Consider the following 21,223-nt stretch of genomic DNA (forward strand, 5'->3'; position numbering starts at 1 on the left):
AAAAAATTAGTCATCATGACTGAGGCCAGTTCCAATGATCTTGTGAAGGAGATCTATACCCAGAGAGGACTGTGGGAATTGAATGTGGATTACAACATAGCATTTTCATTCTTTTTGTTGTTGTTTGTCTTTTGTTTTTTTTCTCATTTTTTTCCTTTTTGATTTGATTTTTCTTGTGCAGCAAAACAATTATTTAAATATGTATACATATATTGGATTTAACATATATTTTTAACATGTTTAACATACCGAATTACTTGCCATCTGGGGAAGAGAGGGAAACTTTGAACACAAGGTTTTGCAAAGGTGAATGTTGCAAAATTATCCATGCATGTTTTGAAAATAAAAAGCTTTAATAAAAAAAAAATCATCACAATAATGTGTTTAGCCTAGATACATGCCATCAAGTTAAGAGAGATAAAAACTAGCACAGTATACTGGAAAAGAATGACTGGGTATGACTCTCAACTCTGCTAATTACAACCTATATCACCATAGGCTGATCACTATATAATCTCACTTGTAAAATGATGGAGTTGAAATAGATGAGTCTAAAGAGTCCTTTCCAGATCTATACCTAATTCTATGAAAGACATCGGAATCATCTGAAAAGGATGATCATAGCTAATGATGATGATAAGGAGGAGAAGGATGATAGCTAGCACTTTACATAATAATATTTAAAGGTTTTCAAAGAACTTTGCAATTTCATTTGATCTTTAGAATATCCCTAGGAGATAGGTGGCTGATATTAAAAAAAAGTAAAACACAATATATTATTAATAACTATATGAAAAATTGGTCCAAATCACTAATGAGAAAAATGCACATTTAGACACCTCTGAGGTTCAACTAACATCTTAGTAAAGATGACAAAAGGTAAAAATTGTAAATGTTAGAGATTACATGGGAAGACAGGCCCCCTACTACACTGTTAGAGTAGATGTGGAAAACAATTTGGAATTATTTGAGAAGTCATTCATTGACAGGAATGTCCCTACTAGGCATATATTCTAAGGAGGTTCAAAACAGAAAGAAAAGCCTTATATTGTCAAAATATTCATAGCAAGACTTTTTGTGGCAGCAAAAAAAAATCAAGAAATAAAATGAAAGTCCATCAACTGGGAATGGGGGAACAAACACTGCAATATTACTGCTCTATAAGAAAAATGAGGCATTTGAAGAAACATGAGACTTGTATGAATTGATACAGGTTGAAGCAGAAGTAACAATGACTACAATAATACAAGTAAAAAGAATACTGAACACAAAAAGAATTCCTTTTAACTCTCTGAGAACAGATAAAAAAATGTGCTTCTTGCCTTTCATAAAGAGATGAGAGCTTAGGGCAGCTAGGTAGTGTAGTGGACAGAGCACCAGCCTTGAAGTCAGGAGGACCTGAGTTCAATTCTGGTCTCAGACACTTAGCACTTCCTACTTGCGTGATCCTGGGCAAGTCACTCAACCCCAATTGCCTCAGGGAAAAAAAGAGAGAGAAGAGAGCATATACTGTTAGACCTGGACAATGTATTAATTGGCCATAATTAATTTTTTTTTCATTTTACAAGGAAAGGATCATTAATTGAAAATTGAATCTAGAAATAACTGATGTAAAAACAAAAGGCAAAAATAAAACATTTTAAAAATAATATGTATAAGGGACAAAAATCCACGAATATGCTACTAATATTTATGCATAGAGCTCTCCTACAGTTGTTTTTTAACACTGATTGTCTGATCCTTCCTTCCTTCCAGAAAAAAATTTATAAAGGTCTCCAAGAGAGTCTCAGATCTGAGCCTTGAGAGAGCTCCAGGCTTTTCTTACCACATCTATTTTAAAAGTTTATTCTCTTTGTGCCTTCTCTCTGAAATCACATTTCATCTACCCTGTATTTATCTTCTATGTACACAGTGCTTCCGATGTTTTCTTTGCCATTAGAATGTGAGAACTATGATTGTGTTTTTTCTTTTCCTTGTATCCTCACCAACTCAGCAACAAGCATTTATTAAGCACTTCATGTGTCACTTGACATAGTAGGCGCTTAATTAATGCTTATCGGATTAATTGACTGCCTCATCCTGTTCTTTTCACACCAACACATCAGCTGCAACGTGAAAGCCAAGCTTATTTTCCTGGATAAAATAAAATTGTCCCTGGATCCAAACTGTTCATCGTTACTGAGTTAAGAAAAATACTGCAGATAAAGCCTGTTTTCCACCCGTTATCTGTCTTGAATGATATTCTTGTCATCTCATAATTAGTTCTACCCTGCCTAATTTTGTTTGTGTCACCTCTTTCCCTCTCCATCTATTTAACAGCAGAAATTGGCTGCTAACCCATTACGCTGGTTTGTGTAACGTGGATGACAGAAGATGCATTCTTATGTTTTGACAACTTTGTATGACTCGTAAAGGTGTGAAAGGAACTGCTAATATTTCTCAACTTCATTACATTAACCTGGAAGGCATTCCACAGACAAAAAATGAATCCAATACCAAATTGTCTGTTTTATGAGGTTTCCTTTAATAATATTCTAATCTTGGCTATGTTTTCATAGCTTTAATTTTTCCTGATGTCTCTTCTTCTGAGAATAATAAGGCCGTATCACTTGAGGAGTAACTCATTAACTCTACTCTATTTAGGATAAATGAGAAAAGGAAGGAAGGATACTTTTGAGATCAGTCCTTCCTTGAATCTTCAGTGACTAATACATGGTAAGCTCTTTAAGGACAAAAGACATTTGTTTTGTCTTTATATGTACATATCATACATACTCTAGGTGCTTATTGAAAGCATGGATGACTAGTAAAGTTTACATACTTCATGCTAAGAAAAATGGTCCTTGTGTGTGTATATATAAACACACACAGAATACAATTAAAATTTAATTTAAAAATTATAATCATTTTCAAAATAAAAAAATTAAAAATTTTAATTCAACTGAAAAATAATACATGTTTTCTTTTATTGATGATATATGTGCTCTTATTCATCTATATTTTCAACTGAGTGACCTCACAAGTCCCTCTCAGCTTGAGATCTAACATACTAGGATTCCTCTGAGACCAGTGGCATCCATAGCAACACAGCCCACTGGGCTTAGTGGTATGTCTAGGTTTTCTTTGTGAAAACTGAATACAGAATAATGTCTGGGCTTGGGTTCAAATTTTTCCTCTGATGCATACTAACTGTGTGATTTTAGTACAGGCAATTCCCTAGGATTTATGTAGTAAGTGACTGACTCATTTGCTTGGAGTTCCCATACCAGGAATTCTCCAAGGTGACCAAGTCACAGATTTTTGGACTAACCTGAATCTTATCTTATGCAGCTGTGACTATAAAATAAAAGGACATGTTCTATAAGCAACATATGGACACAGAACCATTGAGCTCATTGCTTTGAGAGCTCATCGCATTTTCTCTCATCTTCCTAATTAGGTACTTATTCAGAGTCTAATGATACAATAAAATATCCACTTAGCAGCTCCGACATAAAAATCTAATTCAAGTAAAAGAAGGATGTGAAATAGTGTGGTGGAGTACGAAGGGGACTGGATGGGGAGCCAGAAGACTTGGGTTCAGATTCTGGCTGTGTCACCCTCTCAAGTCCCTTAATTTTTCTGGGCCTCAATTTCCTGATCTGTCAAAAGAAGGGATTGGACAGGCACACAGCAAGTGCCTAATAAATGCTTTTAGACTTGATTAGATAATCTCCAAAAACCTTTTAAAAATCCATGAAGCTAAAATATGTCCCTGGTTCTTATATACATTTTCTCCAAAATGGCATCCCTTATTCTCTTCTCTGGCTTTATTCAACATACTCCCTTTGGGAATATATCAAAATGTCGACTGGATATTTCTCCCTGGATGGTTTACTAACTCTTCAAGCAACTGGTCTCAAATAGAGATGATCACCTTTCTCCATAAACTTGTTTCTCTTTCTACTTTCCTATTTCTGTCAAGGGAACCATTCACCCTCGGTTTGAAATGTTCACTCTCCCCTTTCCTTCACCTCTTAATTCAATCAGCTACCAAGTCTTGTTGATTCTAATTCTGTAACGTTTCCCACATTCATCCTATCTTCTCTATCCTTGCTTGCTACTCTCCTAGAACTGTCCCCATTACTTTGATTTTTAAGTTTATTATTAAAGATAGCTGCCTAATAAATATTCCTACTTTTATTCTTTCTTCTAATCCACTTGGTTTGGGCCCAATTCAGTAGACTGGTCAATGCATGAAGTAGCCTGTTTAGCCCTTTATATCTACACACTAGTCCTACAAGTCAGCTTCATATCCCATTCAGCCATTGCATCATCTGCCTATTGCTGTCTATATACTTTCTCCAGACAAATTGGTCTACTCTCTTCCTTTTGAACATACCTGAGCTTTCTTACCTTAATGCTTTTGCTGTGGCTGTTCCCAAAACCCAGAATGTCTTTCTTTGCCTTTTTGTACCTATTGGTTTCCTTTTAAAGGCCAGATTAAATATCATTACCTTCCCGGATCCCAGCTATTGATAATGCTTTTCTTCCCTTTAACCTCACACAGTAATTTAATTCACAACTATACAATGCTTTCCTGAAATCAAGCTGTTATTTCATTTGCTCCAGGTGAGTTATTTCCCTCTCTCAATGTATAGTAGTATCTGTTCTGCAATTTATAGTCCTCAAGAATAATTTGAGATCACTGGGGGATTGCCCAGGGTCGCACATCTAGCATGTGGCAGCACTTGAACTCAGGTTTTCTGATTCTGGGGCTAGCCTTCTATCTAAATCTGGCTAAGCTGTGACTGATCAAACGCATTTGTCATCTACTACACTTATTTGTGTATGTGTCTTACTAGGCAGTAATCGCCACAAAAGTGATTTGTCTTCTATATTCTACTTTTTTTTTTTTTTTTTTTTTTGAGGCAATTGGGGTTAAGTGACTTGTCCAGGGTCACACAGCCACGACGTGGTAAGTATCTGAGATCAGCTTGAACTCAGGTCCTCCTGATTTTAGGGCTGATGCTCTATCCACTGCACCACCTACCTGCCCCATTTTTATTATTATTATTACTATTATTTTTACAGAGCAGACACTAAAATGTTTGTTAATTCCATGACTGTTCTCCAAGTTTTCTGGTTCAAATCCTTAAATGAAAGAATATGAAGATTTGAATCTTCTCAAATCTCTTATTTGAGACACAACTCTTTTATCAACAACTCCATTGAGTTATCTCTTGATTGCTGTGTATAATTGATTATCATAAGTAGGCAGTTAAGTAGCAAAGTAGGCAGAGCACAGAGCTTGGAATCAGGAAGGCTCATCTTCCTGAGTTCACATCTGGACTCAGATACTTACTAGCTGTATGACCCTGAGCAAGTCACTTAACTCTGCCTCAGTTTCCTCATCTATAAAAATAAGTTGGAGAAGGAAATGGTAAACCACTCCAGCATCTTTGCCAAGAAAACCCCAAATAAGGTCACAAAGAGTTGGACACAGCTGAAACTTGTGAATAGCTACAACAACAATTATAAGTAAAGGCATGTATATTTGTAGATGTACTACAAATACACAAGCAGATAACATAATCCTAATTAGGTAAACAGGAAATAATCATCAGGAGAGACACAAAGTGGAGGCAGCCTCAAAGCGTTCTGACTCAGAAGACAAAAATTCAAAGATTGGTATAATGTATACTATTCCTACTGAAAGGCAGTGGGTGAATGAAGAAAAGAGAAAATACTTTTAAAAAATCATAATTAAAGCCAACCACAGCCTTCAATATATATTAGATTACATTTTGTCTTTTCAGAGTCCTTTCAGTGTGTAGTGATGGGTGGATTCAATGAAATATATTTTCTCAAGGAAATTTATCTCCAATTATCTCTTGGGTTAATTTCAACCATTTTCAAAGAAGAATCTATCATCATTTTTTTTTCCTCAGAAAGAAATTTCACTGAAAAACAATGTAGTCTCCAAATCTCTTTTCTATTTATTGGAAATCTTTTTTTCCCCCTCTCCAGATCAATTTTTTTTAAAGTACTGCAACAGACTCTAGCTGCAAAGATGTAAAAATTAATCACAAGATCATCAATCTGGAACTAGACAGGATCTTGGAGGTTATACAGTCTGACCCTCTTACTATACAGATGAAGGAATTGAGACCAAGAAGACATAGGGAAAGTAGCTGTGTCCAGATTCAAACTCAAGATTTTTTGATTTTAAGTTCAGCATTCAATTTTTCCACTTCACCAAAGCTGGATTTCAAGCTATACAACACCTATTGCATTGATTGATAATTCAAGGATAGAAAGAAATGCAGGTACATCTCTTTCTATGTTCTGAGTAATTCATTTTACAGAATTCCTTTTGACAGATACCTTTCATACAACACAAAGCTTTGAAGTTAAAGAATGAGCTGGCTACAATATATCATGAGGAGATGGTGATGACTGCACCTTCTATTAAATATGGTAAATATTTGGATGGATGATGGATTGATACTTCTTGGAGGAGCAAGTATGGAGTCAGTATGTCCCTAGGAATGGAAGAATTTACTATGGTCAAATGATGAGAACAGGTCCTAGAGATAAGAATGGATTGTAGGTTACCCTCTCAAGTCCTTGCATCCCCAAAATCCACTATTTAGTTTTCTGTGGAAAGTTTACTTTTTTTTTTTTTAATTTTTATTTAATCTTGGGCCAGATCAGGAATTTCATCAATGTAAGAACATCCTTCTACTTATGGAGATTAGCAGCTATTCTGAAATGTAAAAGTCTTAAGAGGGTTGTTTAGGCTATTGAAGCAGCTAGGGGACACAATGGATAGAGTGCCAGAAAGACTTATCTGAGTTCAAATCTGGTCTCAGACATTCACTAGCTGTGTGACTCTGGGCAAGTCACTTAACCCGCCTGCCTCGGTTTTCTCATCTGTAAAATGAGCTAGAAAAGGAAATGGAATCAAAAAAGTCAGACACAACTGCAATGATTGAACAGCAACCATGATGACACAAAAGAAAGCCTCCCAAATTACAGAAGTTCTTGACTCCTCTTCTTTTCCCCCCACTGAATCAGCATGCTCCCCCCAAAAGGAAAATTCTCTTCCCTGGGCTGCTTCAAAGACTGTGAAATATATGACCTGGTCTGTATCACTAACAAAATAACTTGAGTGACCCTGGGCATCTGTGGACTGGGCACAGGACTAGATTTCATCTCTAAAATACTAGGATTCAGACTATCTGTTCCCACTCTATCCTCCTCCTCCAGCCAGAACCTGAACCATCCAAAAAGAATTCCTAAGAAAATAAACTATCACAACATATTTTTTTCAGTTCTGTGTATCCACGGAGACATTTGTTTTGTTGGTGTTGTCCTTAGTGCTGAGTTATCTATTCTTTCTGGCCAAGGATTGTGTCTTTTTATATTCTAATGTAATTAGTTAAAATGTCATGTGTACAATGGAGATTTAATAAATATTTGGGGGCTGCTACAAGAATAATGAACAACTGTAATATGGAGAATGTGTTTGTGCAATCAGGAAGCCTGTGCTTTCTTGGTTGGATAAATGTTATTTATAAAAGACTGACAACAGCTCTTTGAGTATACTATTAGACTTACACGGTCTCAAAATAACACCCTTTGGAAACTTCCTTCAAAGAAGTCAACATATAAACAATAGGAAAAGGAAGCTTTATCAAAGCTCAGCACAGCAGAACTTTGTTTAATAAATTACGTGATAAACGTGATTAAAACATCCTAGACTGTCACAAGTTCCTCCTTATCATGCATAAAGAATGACATGCTCTGCTTCTGTGTGATATGATTATTCTTTCTCTCAGCTCAAAATCTATATCATCTACTTTTACTTAAAAACAATCTTTAGACTCTTCATGGAAGATTATTGGTGACAATTAATCTCCTGGCAGAGAGAAGGGGGAACGAGGCTCAGATGAGACATACGTTTTAAGACATGACCAATTCCTTGATTTGTTTTGTTTGGATGCACTTGTCATGATAACAACAACCATCAATACAACATTTAAAAAAAAGATTAAGCCTGTTATTTAACCTACCCAAAGTTTGTGCATATCACTTTGCACAAGCTGTTCCCCTTCAATCGAACAATAAACATTTATTAAGCACCTACCATGTATCAGACATTGGGCTTGGCACTAGTGGGATAAAGAAAAAGGGATAGTCTTTGCTCTTCACAGTTTAATGATGAATAAAACATGTAAACAACTCCGTATGAGCCAGATATATACATGATAAATTATAGAAAATCAATAGGATGAAGCCATTAGTATAAAGGGAGCCTGAAAGGCTTCCTGCAGAAGGATTTTAGCAGGAACTTGAAGGAAATCTGGCCAGGAGGTGAAGATGAGAAAAGAGAGTGTTCCAAGCACAAAGAAGTCAGAGACAGTATGTCTCGTTTGGGGAACAGCAGAGAGACCAGTATCATGTCACAGAATGAACTATATTGATGGACTGCAATGGGGAGAGACTTGATTAGAGAGACCAACCAGATTCTTGTAGCAGTCCAGGCATGAGATGATGAGGTGGGGGTCAGAGCAGAGAAGGAAGCAGCGTGAGAGAGATGGTATGAAGATAAAAATCAGCCTGGAGAAAGGGAGTGGGAGAGAATGAAGAGTTTAGGATGAGATGAAGGTGGTGAAAATGGGAGAATGCTGGTATCTTGGACAGGAACAGGAAAGTCTAGAAGGGGAGAAAGGCAATGGAGTTTGAACATCTGCTGGATATATACTGAGATGTTAGATAAGCTGGATGGTCAGGAGAGGGGTGTGAGCTGGATTAATAGGTCTGAAAATTATCAGCACAGAGGCAGCTAGGTGGTGCAGTGGATAAAGCATGAACCTTGAAGTCAGGAGGACCTGAGTTCAAATCTGGTCTGAGACACTTAAAACTTCCTCTCTGTGTGACCCTGTGTTTCATTTAACCCCAATTGCCTCAGCAAAAAAAAAAAAAAAAAAAAAAAAAAAAAAGAAAAAGAAAAAGAAAAAGAAGAAAAGAAAATTATCAGTATAAAAATAATCATTCAAAGCAGGGAAACTACTGCATAACTCAGGTGCCACTGTCTACACAAGGATTTTCCAAATCCCTTCAGCTGGTAACACTTTCCTCCCAATGAATTTGCTTTATATTGAATCTATGTTTATTAATATGGAAATTTATGAATATGTAGATGATATATAAATATAGGCAAACATATATCTACACTCATAAACTATCCATATGGAGGCATGTGGCGTAAATGGACAGAATAGTGAATATGAATTCAGGAAGACCTTGTTTCTGGGACAGGATGTTCTCTGGGATAGAGCACTGGGCTTGGAATCAAGAAGACACATTTTCATGAGTTCAAATCTTAACTCAGGCACTTTCTAGCTGTGTGGCCCCAAGCAAGTCACTTCACCCTGTCTGCCTCAGTTTCCTTCACCGTAAAGTGAGCTGGAGAAAGAAATGACAAACCACTGTAGCATCTTTGCCAAGAAAACTCCTAAAATGGAGTCACACACAACTTAAACAATTAAATAACAACAAAGACCTTGTTTTTAATACTGCCACAGAGATAGCTTAATTTCTCAAAGCCTGAGAAGCCATTTCACAGGGCCATTGGGAGAAACAATTGAGTGAATTTATATCAATTATTTTTCAAATGTTAAAGCACTTCATACATGCCAGTTTATCATTATTATTATTACCACTGTTTAATCATCTGTGCCCAAACTATTTCTTCCAGTAGAAGACAAGCCACAGTTTAAAAAAGGCTTCCTTTTTGCCTTGTCTCCCTAGCTCTCAATACTTGATGAACTTAATGGAATTGAATGTGAACAAACCTTGCAGTCTATGTGTGCAGGAGAACAGATGAATGCATTGGTCTGCCTAATGTGATGCCATGTACAATCTGAACAATGTACAATAAAAAGGCAAACAGAGATGCAAAGAATCTGATTTAAGGGTCAAACTCCCCCATTTTATCTTTTTCTACAATTAAAAAAAAAATCTACCTGTGATTTAACCTGGATGGGGAATTTCCAAAATGGAAGCTTCATTCACCAAAACAAATCAGCAGTTCTTCTGAAAAAACTGCCTGGGACACTGTGAAATTAAATGACCTTCCATGATCATTTAGTTGTCAGGATATGGGAGAGGACTTGAATCCAGGTTTTACTGATTCCAATGTTGGTGCTTCTAACACATATTAACTATGTGTACACACACACACACACACACACACACACAACGTACCTATCCCAGAAGGGCATATAAATGTCTAAGTGGACTAAACTAAGACTAAAATTTGCAGAGCAATTGTTGCAGGGGATTGGGGGATAGGAAATTCCACAACAGATATTTCTTATACTGATGAAATTATAGACTCAGATTTACCCCTTCTCCCCTAAAGACCCAACCAAATAACCTCCTATATACATACAGATATAATTTTTACAATTTGAATTTAAATTTATTAAGTCTAGTCCATGCTGCCAAATTAATTCAATTCACTTGAAATGCACCTCTTTCATCATTTCCTTCCATCATTTCAGTCTCAACATGTCTAAAATAGAATTACCACCTTCCCCTTGCTATCTTCACCCCTCCCCTCAACTACCTCTCCTGCCATGTTTCTATTTTGTTTCATCAATCAATTCTTTCTCTCTCTCTCTCTCTCCCTCCTGTTCTGATCCTTCTCCTTCTTCTTCTGTGATAACTCAAAATTCTCAAAATCTAAAATGCATGCCCAGGAGAGACAAGAGAAAGATTTCTGTGGTCCACTAAATCTTCACCTTGCTTCACCCCATTTCCTGATGTTTTTAGTTCTTTCCAATTTCAGTTCTTTTGGTTATATTCTCTCCTATGTCTGAAAATGATTTCCCTTCCAAATAATTCAATTTCAGGTTGCAAAATATGATTAGTTTTTATGAAATGAGTTGGTCTGAGAAATACTAGCACAATGTATTGCTAATTATCAGTCAACACATTAATTTAACACACAGTTATTGACTATTTTAAAAATTACCAAGTTGAATCAGCAAGCATTTATTAAAAATGCCTACTATGTGTTATGAACATATAAGTGTTAGGGATTCAAAGTAAAAGAGAGAAAGAGACACAGAGACAGAGAGAGAAAGAGAGAGAGAGAGAGAGAGAGAGAGACAGAGAGACAGAGAGAGAAGAGGGAGAGAGAGAGAGAGAAAGAAAAAGAGATAGATAGAGAGAGAAACAGAGAGACAAAGAGACAGAGACAGATATGGAGAGAAAGAGAAAGAAAGAGAGAGAGAAAGAGAGAGAGAGAGAGAGAGAGAGGAGAGAGAGAGAGAGAAAGGAGAGAGACAGAGAGAGAGAGAGAGGCAGAGAGATATGGAGACAGAGACAGATGGAGAGACAGAGACACAGAGAGAGGAGAGAGAGAAAGGAATGGATAGAGAAAGAGTCCTTGATTTCAAGGACAATCCAATGCGAGGAGACAACATAAAAAGTACTATGTGCAAAGAAACTATACATAGGATAAACTGGAGAGAAACAAAAAGTGAAGATACCAGCCTTAAGGGACACTGGAAAATCTCCTTGCCTAAAGTAAAACTTTATTTAGAATTTTGTGGAATCCAGGGAAGGCAGGAGATGGATATGAAGACAGAGGGAGTTTCAGGAATGGGGCAGTCAGTGAATATAAACGGCATCAGGAGATTGCGTGTCTTGTGTCAGAAGCAGCCAGGAGGCAGTAGCCCTGGATCCCAAAGTACAGTGTAGTGAGTAAGGAGTAAGAAGAGTGACAGGGTAGGAATGGCCGAGTCATGAAGGGATTTTAAAGCCAAGGTATCATATGTGATCCTGAAGACAGGATTTGAGAACAGAAAACATTGTATGTGTGTATGTGTGAATGGATGCTCCAACAGTGTTTCAGAATCTGGAGATACTAACCATTAATGGGATACTTAGGGGCTGGGTCAAAGTAAAATGACTGAGAATGCTTCTCTAACCAACACCCCTTGGCTCCAGAGGACCTTTAGAGACCTGCTTGATAGAGTTGCTAGCTGTTGATCATTTTATTTCTGGCATTTTAAAACCAGTTGTTGTTGCATTTAAATAGAATCAATCCCCAATTACAAACAAAGCCAAAAAAAATCAAAACCTACAGTGCAAAGTCCCATTAAAACATGCCGTGTGATGGCCTTCCTCCCCCACTTACCCAGGCCCATGTCTGAACTCAGGTGTTCTTCAGCCAGCTTCGCCGATGGAGCCGGCAGGACGTCATCATCGAAACTGATGAGATCGGCTTCCACCACCGGTGGGCACTGAGGGGAAGGGGCGGCTGGGCCCATCGGCCCTTCTCCCAGGGACCTGAAGGCTCTGGCCTGGGTTGCTACAGAAAGCCTCGGAGAAGCAGTGACTGGTTTCAGTGGTGGGGCAGGAAAGGCAGGGTCTTCTAGGGAGGGTAATTTCTTCGGCGGTAGAGGCCGGGGTGCTGGAGTTGGAATTCTCTTTTCCTTTTCGGGGATCTCCACGGATAACCTGCTTCCTAGAATGTCCAGTGGGCCATTAGTAATACTCTGTACAAGGCCAGCCTTTGGTTTCTTTGGCACTTCGGGTTTGGTTCCTGGGATGCCTCCCCCTTCCTGAGGGTGCAAAGGAGGAGAGGGCCCTTCCTTGGAAGCAACCTTGAGTTTGTTTTCGGTCCATGAGTCCCACTCTCCAGAAGCTCTATTAATGGATGGCTTTGGAGCCACGGTAGGTTTTCCTGCAGGCCTCGGGGGAAATGTCCGGGGAGCAATTTCTGGTTTCTTAGATAATCCTGAGTTTTCAGCATTTGGTTGGGACTCAAAAGCTTTGATCCGTGACACAATACTAGCTTGGTTCCTTTCTGTGCTCATACTGTTTACCGCTGCTTGACTTTCTAAGCTGCTCCCATCTAACAAGAACAGGGACTGAGTGGGGGATGCTTCCCTTGGAACCGCTGGCTGACTAGATTCCTGATGGTCTCTTAGGTTGCTTGGAGTATCTCTGACTATAGGTTTGAGATTGACTTTTGATCTTGGCCTGGGCACAGGACATGTCCCAACATTGAGGTTGTCTTGGCAAGTCTGTTCCTCAACATCAAAGACAATTAAAGGAGGCACATCTTTCAAAAGATTACTGGTCGAGGACGATGAAGATGGCTGTAAAGGCTTGGGAGGAGGCTGAACCGCTAAAAAAAAGATACCAAAGCAAAAGGGAGTTGTATCATTAGCATTTCAAAACACATATTGGCTTTTAACAGAAGAGAAGCAGTTTTTCGCTGAATAGTTGTGGAATCCCATCGGGTTTTAATTTCCTTAATTAGCAAAAAGTAATTTTAGGATCACTGGCAAAAATCCACAACATTCATGTTCAGCTTCCTGATTATAAAGAGAGAGCTATTTACATTTAAAAAATCATTAAGTTCCCTCCCTCTATCTAAACTTATCACATAAATCATTTCCCTGCAGGTGATACACCTCCAATATTTTTGTTTTGTGTGAGCACCATTCTAGGTTCTGAAATGCCATGATGCTATTTTTCTTTTACTTTTCAGGGTAAATACCAATCTCCTCTGCTATGCTAATGAAGTATTTGGTTTTTTGGGTTTGATTTTTTTTTTTTTAATTCAGGATAAAGATTATATTTTCCACCACCGAATTGATCAGAATTCCATTCAGTGGCTAAAATGTGATATAGTTTCAAGGGGAAATTAGGGTAGAAAGCAATAATGCCATTATTTAAACTAAGGCTATCTTGGTCCTAACAGGTAATGTGTGAGTAGCAAAGTAAGATAGAACTGTCACATCTTGAGAGAGAATGACTTATGAATGCAATTAATGCATGGCCAAATGAAGGATGCAAGCTAGAATTATGCTGGTTGGGAAGGAGACTCAATGAAATCAGCTCAGATGCTAGATTTTTCCCAAGCCTTGGGGATAGAGCACATACTTTTTAGTAAAAAAGAACTGGTTTCAAATCCTGTCACCTACATATACAGCCTATAAGACCTGAAGGAAGTCTTAACCTCTCATATCCCAAGAAAACTTCTCAGTTTATAAGTTAGAGATAAGCTTGTGATCTGCATTAGTGGAGGGAATTTCTATACAGGGAGTCTTCTACACCGATAAAACCACAGCTCTAGACTCCCTCTCTCACCCTCAAAAATAATCCCAGCTACTTACCTAGGGCTGGATTGGATTTTCCAGGGACAGGTGGCTTATTTGCATTACTTCCAGACAGGGAGTTGCCTATCTCCTCTGGGAAGTCTGTCTGAGTTGCAGATGTGATGGTTCTCCTTGGTGTTGTGGGAGCATTACTATTACTCCCGGTACTGACTTGGACTTGGTTGATTTCTTTTATCACTTGCTCATAAGATGGTGGAAGCTGTGAAATAATGAATTCAGCTCAAAATAGTTTAATTCCTTTATGCCTGTACACTTACAGGTAAACCTTAACTCAAAAGGGCTAAGTACTCTGATTCTTTTCTTTATCTTTAAGTTTACTTTTAAAAAGCTTTAAAACATAAAAAAATTTTTTATTGACACTTTATTTTTATAACATCTTAATCTTCAAATATATCCCTCCCTCCCATACCAGCAAGCCATCCCCTTATAACAATGAATTAAAAAGAAAACTGAAAAGTGTTCAGAGGAAATTAGCTAAGACATTTACTAATAATTCTGATAGTGTATCCAGTGTTCCATACTCATAGTCCCCCACCTCTACAAAGAAGGGAGGGAGGTTGTATTTTTCTCATCTTTTCTCGGGGGACAGAGTTGGACTTTCAGTTTGGTCACAGAATTCTGGTTCATAAGGAAAAAAAAAAAAACTGCTTTTAAAAGAAAATGCAAACTGACCTCAGAAGGAATAAGCTCACTTGTTCTCCATGGAGTTGCAGCAGGAGAAGGTGGAAATCCTAGTGCTGGTGGAGCCCCTGGGAACCAAGAAGCTGGTCTGAGGGGCTCAGCGGCCACAATAGTGATTTCAGGGCGCCTAACAGACAAAAGCCTTGTTAGGATTTTGCAGGTTTAAAAGCAAAGATAATCTCTATCTCCATCATCAAGCCTTTTATATTCAAGGAATAGAGAGATATCTGTAGGAACAGATGGGTTGGTATCCTTATCATTTTCTTATAGGACCAATATCAGCCAGATATCCCTCAGAATCCCCAAGTATGGCTTAGGTTAGCTTTTCCCCCAAAGGAGTTGACTGTCAGGCCCCAGTTGAAGTTCAAATGACACAGTTTCCTGATAATCTTTAGCCATCTATGTAAGAAGTGGGATTTTAATTGCAATTGTCCTTGGAGCCAGCATCAACTCTCTATTTAACATGCTACCTTTAACGTTTACATGCTATCTAAAACCCTTTACCCACTTTCCAACACTTTTCCACTCTCACTACAGAAGTGGGAGGGAATATATACTGGTCTAACTGCCATATTAAATTTTTCTTTGCTTCCTTTGTTCCTATAGCCAGAGAATTTATCTCCCAGTGGCCATAACTGGCTAGACGGAGCACTCAGACTGTTGGAAGGACTGGTTTTCTGGAAAGGTTCTGGAAAAGCAAGGAATCTTTCCAAATGTTGAGGTTATACTGGCTAACTTTGGCACATATTACAAACTTGATAAATGTCTGTGAGAACCTGACTAATGTGGAAATATGTTTAAAATTATTATACATGTATAACCTATATCACGTTACTTTCTCTCTTGAGGAGGGAAGAGGGAAGAGAGGGAGAAAAAAACTGGAATTCAAAATATTTATAAAAATTAATTGTAACTGAAGAAATAAAAATACTATTAAGTGAAAAATGTTTGTGGAATTAGATTCAATCAAATTAACTAAAGAATATTTTTCAAACTAGTGTGTGTCCACATGCACACATGCATACACATATGCACATAAAACTTGTGGGCTCTATAATATTTTTAACAAGACACTGACCTTTTATCAAATTGGGATTTTAATTTTAAGAATATTGATCGGGTTCCTTCTGACATTTAATAATGGGTTACTTGAACTTAGTAATTCATAAGTATATTCACTCCAGATATTCTTTTGAGAAAATCAAAATTATATGGATAACAGTAATTTAATTCAACTTTAAAAATGTGTTTGAATCTTTGTTTTAATGTTAACTAGTTATGTGTCTTTGAGTAAGTCATTTATTCTTCCTTAACTATTCAGAGACAGAACTGGACCAGATGAATTCCAAAGTGCTTGAAAAATTAAAGCATCACCGAGTTTGTGAGCCAAAAAAATAATTCACCAAATATTTACTGAGCACATCTATGCGCAAAAGTATTTGCTTTGGGATTGCTGGGGTGGTCCTTTGAAATGTGTTGCTGTTTAGTTGACTCTTTGCAACCCCATTTGGGGTTTTCTTGGCAGAGAAATTGGAGTGGTTTGCCATTTTCTTCTCTAGCTCATTTTACAGAAGAGAAAACAAATGAGGTTCTGCGATATGCTCAGGACTACATGATTCTTCTTGAATCCAAGCCAGGTGCTTGACACACTATGGTACCATCTAGCTGTACTAAGTTAGGTCCTCCCATAGCCACTTATTATTTGTATAATACCAAGCAAGTCAGTTTCCTTTCAGTGGTTCTCAAAGTCTGGTCCAGAGCATCCTGGGAATCTCTGAAATCCTTTCAGAGAGTCTACAAATTCATAATTAGTTTTTATTTTCAATGTGATCAATATCTATAACTATAAACCACATAAACAAAAACTCTTTGGACAGATCCTCAATCATTTTTAATAGGATAAAGATATTGAGAACCAAAGTTTGAGGACCACTGCCTCACGTGAAAAACATAGGGTTGGACTCAATGCTCTGATTTCCCCTCTAAATATAAATCCAGGATACTATAACCTCTAATTATCATCATAGATAAGTAGAGAATGTATAGATTAGGTTGCTTTCTAGATTGTAAACTCCATGAGGACAAGGACCACGTATTTATCATAGTGCCTACTAAAGAGTCTTGTACAATATAGGCACTCAATATGGAATGAATAAATTAACACAATCTTCCTTGTGAGACATGATAATGCTAATTAAATATAATTTTGAATTTCAACTAACACAATATATAAACTTTTTCTTTTATTTTAAACTTTGATATGAAAGATTTAAAAAACTTCCATGTGCATAGCACAACACAAAAGATTTAATATGAAAACATGAATTTCCATTTCACATTGTTTACTTTTAAAAACTATATAATAAATACAATGCTTTCTTTTCAAAGGATATATAATTTTAAAAATTAAATAGAACATAGAATATGTATGTACCTCCTGTCTCGATGTGGCTCACCATGAACAGAAGTCCTAGAAGCTATGGAGGGGAAAAAAAAAAAGACACAATTTATAATATAGTCACAAAATTATATTCTGTAAATCTTTGTGTCATCATGAGTGAACCACTGAAAGAATAATGTTAGTGTGCTCCTGATGTTAAAAAAATATATAATTTTTAGATACAAAAATAAAGCAAAGTAATTTTTATGATGACCAGATAAAAGGTAATTTTTCTCATTTTGGGGGTTGAATAAAAAAGAAGAAACTTCAGGAATTTCTTTACAACTTTATTATAAACAGAATAAGTGTGATAAACTAATGAGTTGTTATTTACTCACTCTGAAATTTCATAGCCTTAAAATTATTATTATTTAAAAATGAGATCATTAAAAAGTAAATGACTAAACTTAAAATGATCCAAATCAATTTGCTAAATGTATAATTAAGACATTTTTTCATATTTACTCAGTATCGCTTAATGTAAACTTTTAGCTATTTACATTTTCCCTCACCCTCCCAACCTTTCACCAAATCTCAAACTCAAAAAAATGATAACATGGCCTAACTCTTCACTTTATTGGGGTATGGGTAAATCAAACATATTATTAATGAGAATATTTTTAATTTATCAAATGAAGTTCATGTGGGAGTATATTCTATAGGTTTTCATAGGTAGGAAAAATCCACTAGTATGGTATCATTCCAATAATAAAAACTTATGAACAAAGAAGAATTTGTACCCAATCTGGAATCCTTCTAAGAGTTATCCACATTTCTCTCCAAAGTACTTGCTTTTTCAATTCTTCCTATATTACTCAGAAAGAACCTGATTGAGGATTTACTTTTTTCCATTTTAAAAACCACTTAGTAGTTTCTGAATTGTCTCCAACAAATCCCCCACTAAATAAGGAGAGTATGCCCTGGGACAGGTAGTGTGGCAGCAAAGGCAGTTAGAGCTTGGGCCAGAATCAGCCCAGGGAGCAGGAGGCAATGAGCTGAATTCCTAGCAGGTAGGGAGGACATACTGCGCATATTTAAAAATGCCGATTCTGAATCCTCCAATCCAGAGGTTCTCCCATAGTCAGAATTTGAATTGGTTTGATTGTTTCCCATTGCTGAAGAGCTAGACCAGTTTCAGGGTTCATTTGGTTATATTTTTGAAAAGCGCAGAGCGAGGCTGACTCTTTCAATAGCAAACCTGATTCACAATGGAATTCTGTTAATAGAAAAGCTCACCCCAAGCGTGTCACAATCATCTCTCCACAGGCACCAGGTACAAATAACACTTTAAAAAGACATCAAGTTATCATTGTAGACATACCTCTTCCACGGGGCATTTTTTCTGTGCACTATTCATGAGTGCTAAGGGAAAAAAAGAAGGGGTTACAGAAGAGGAAAGAGAGAAAAAAGAGGGAACCAGGCTGCCTATGCTCTGGAAAGAACTAGCACCAAGCACATCTGTGATTTTTAACCAACGTTTGTTCCCACAAAGAGAAGAAAAATCAACCAAAGCTCCAAGAGTCTGTTGAATTATCATAGGAAGAATCTTAGGAATATATCTAAACTAGCTTTAGAGTATAAGAGATCCTGGTTTCAAATCCTGTCTTTGATACTTACTACCTGGGTGACACTTTGACAAGTCATTTAAACTCCCTGGGCTTCTGTTTCCTCCCCTAAAAAATGAAGGGGGTTGAACTAGATGGTCTCTGAGATCCCTTTTAAACTTCACCTCTAAAATTTTTATCAGAAAAATATCCATTGAAATATGTTATTTTTCAGTTGTTTCAGCTGTGGCCAATTCTTCGCAACTCCATTTTTTTTCCTTGGGTTTTCTTGGCAAAGATGCTGGCGTGATCTTCTCTAGCTCATTTGACAGATGAGGAAATGAGTCAAACAGGGTGAAATGACTTGGTCAGGGTCACACAGTTTATAAGTGTGTGAGATTGTATCTGAACTCAGGTCTTCCTGATTCCAACCCTAGAGCTTGATTTACTTTGCTACCCTACTGAATTATACCAGATTAGTTTTAACTAGAAGTGATTAGGAGAAATTAGTTTACTATCTTGCTTCTGAAGTTCAAATTTTGTTATTATACTTCAATATATTATATATAATGTATGTGACATGTAGTACATATAATATATATTATATAATTGTTATATACTTCAAATTTCAAAATCTGTTATATACATATATATTATATATATGAAAAATAACCAAATTCCTTTACTTTTTTAAATTAAAGTTTTCTACTTAATATCAATTTGCTTTGGCTAGCTTATTTTGGCAAAGTGACAAGAATCAAACGCATTTGAGGCTATAAAGTTAAATGGTGGCAAGATATTGTTTTTCTCCTCTATTTCTTACTTTCTACATCTCTTGAAATAAAGTGCTGAAATGTGAGACTTTGGGTGTGTGACACCCACTGGGTACAGGACTGATCCTCTAGTTTTTTTTCTGGAAGAGTCTGGATACCATAGAGCTGAACTTGAAAAGGACCTCATCGATGATCTAGTCCAGTCTTCTTACTTTACAAATAAAATAAATTTGGACAGGCCTTTTCATTCTTATCTGCTGTTCTTTCCAAACCACATCACATTTCCACTAATAGCTCTAAAGCCAAAGCCTGAAGGACATGGAAACATAGGTTTTCTCCAATAGGACATCCAGGTAAATTCTGAGAGAAGCTACATAGTGATAAAGTGAGAGCTGAAAGGAAATTTCAGAAGTATCTGGTTTAATCCCTTCCTTTTTCAGAGGCACAGGGAGGTCAAAGGATTTGTGTGACAAAGTCACAAAGACGCTAAGTAACAAAGCAGGATTTGAACTCAGTTCCTCTGAGTCACTATTCTAATGATTTCTTCAATATATTTTGCTGTTTGTTATGTTCGCTTCAGTCTATTCTGGCTTTTTTCACATATTTAATCACTTCTGTGACATCTATTATCTCTCTTTCTCGGTATCTCAGTCAGCTTAGAAGTTTTTCAGTTATGTCCAACTCTTCATGACCCCATATGGGGTTTTCTTGGCAAGGAAATGGAGTGGATTATCATTTCCTTCTGTTCATTTTACAAATGAAGAAACTGAGTAAGGTAAAGTAACTTGCCCAGGATCACATTAGCCAGGTTTGAACTCAGAAAGATGAATCTTCTCCACTCTAGGTCTAGCACTGTACCACCTAGCTTCCCTTCTAATAGTTAGCAGATCTGAATGTATTCAGTAGCTCTATGTTTGCATACAGACACTTATCACAACCCTTTGGTTAAAAAAGGTAATCATTTTTCTTGTGCAGCATGATAATTGTGGAAATACGTATATAAGAACCACACATGTTTAACATATATTGGATTACCTGCCATCTAGGGTAGGATGTGGGGAGAAGGGAGGGAAAAAAAATCTGGAACACGAGGTTTTGCAAGGATGAATGATGAAAACTATGCATGTTTTAAAAATTTTTTAAAATGATAATCATAACAATAGTAATACTTCACGTTTCTAGAAAACTTTGAGTTTATGAAGCATTGTCTTTATAACCCTTTGAGAAAAGTGAAAAATCTCAACTGGCTAAGACGAAGGCAAAGCTAATGAGATGGAATTCCACTTAATTGGACCAACATTTACTGTGACTGCTATGAGCTAGCATTGTGCTGGGTACCAGGAATACAAAACAGTCCCTGATTTAAAGAAGGCTACGTTAGGATGGGGAGGGATCAGATATAAGAAAAATAAATACAGGGTGATGTGAAAAAGAAGGAAGCCCCTAACTACCAAATGGTTCATGAGAAAGAAAATCTGCGAGGAAGAGGTAAAGCCTCAGCTGAGGGAGACTTGAAGAGAGATAAGAATTCTAAGAGACAGAGATGAAGAGATAATGCATTCCCTTCAGGTGGGAGGGACAGTTTGTGACTTATGC

General features: G+C 37.0%; 1 protein-coding gene across 3 annotated transcripts in view; it reads right to left on the reverse strand.

The window, feature by feature from the left end:
• The window catches only part of SH3D19 (SH3 domain containing 19), a 207,934-nt gene that overhangs the window by 55,997 nt on the left and 130,714 nt on the right, over window positions 1–21,223 (reverse strand). For all 3 annotated transcript variants that reach the window (XM_051965737.1, XM_051965736.1, XM_051965738.1), the window contains exons 4-7: window positions 17,305–17,347; window positions 14,862–14,997; window positions 14,187–14,388; window positions 12,197–13,192 (exon numbers count right to left, since the gene is read on the reverse strand). In XM_051965737.1, coding sequence (XP_051821697.1) covers window positions 12,197–13,192; window positions 14,187–14,388; window positions 14,862–14,997; window positions 17,305–17,347 — 1,377 coding nt within the window. The remainder of the gene's footprint in view (window positions 1–12,196; window positions 13,193–14,186; window positions 14,389–14,861; window positions 14,998–17,304; window positions 17,348–21,223) is intronic.

The sequence above is a fragment of the Antechinus flavipes genome, chromosome 6 (genome assembly GCF_016432865.1).
Source record: "Antechinus flavipes isolate AdamAnt ecotype Samford, QLD, Australia chromosome 6, AdamAnt_v2, whole genome shotgun sequence".
In the NCBI taxonomy this organism is placed as follows: domain Eukaryota; kingdom Metazoa; phylum Chordata; class Mammalia; order Dasyuromorphia; family Dasyuridae; genus Antechinus; species Antechinus flavipes.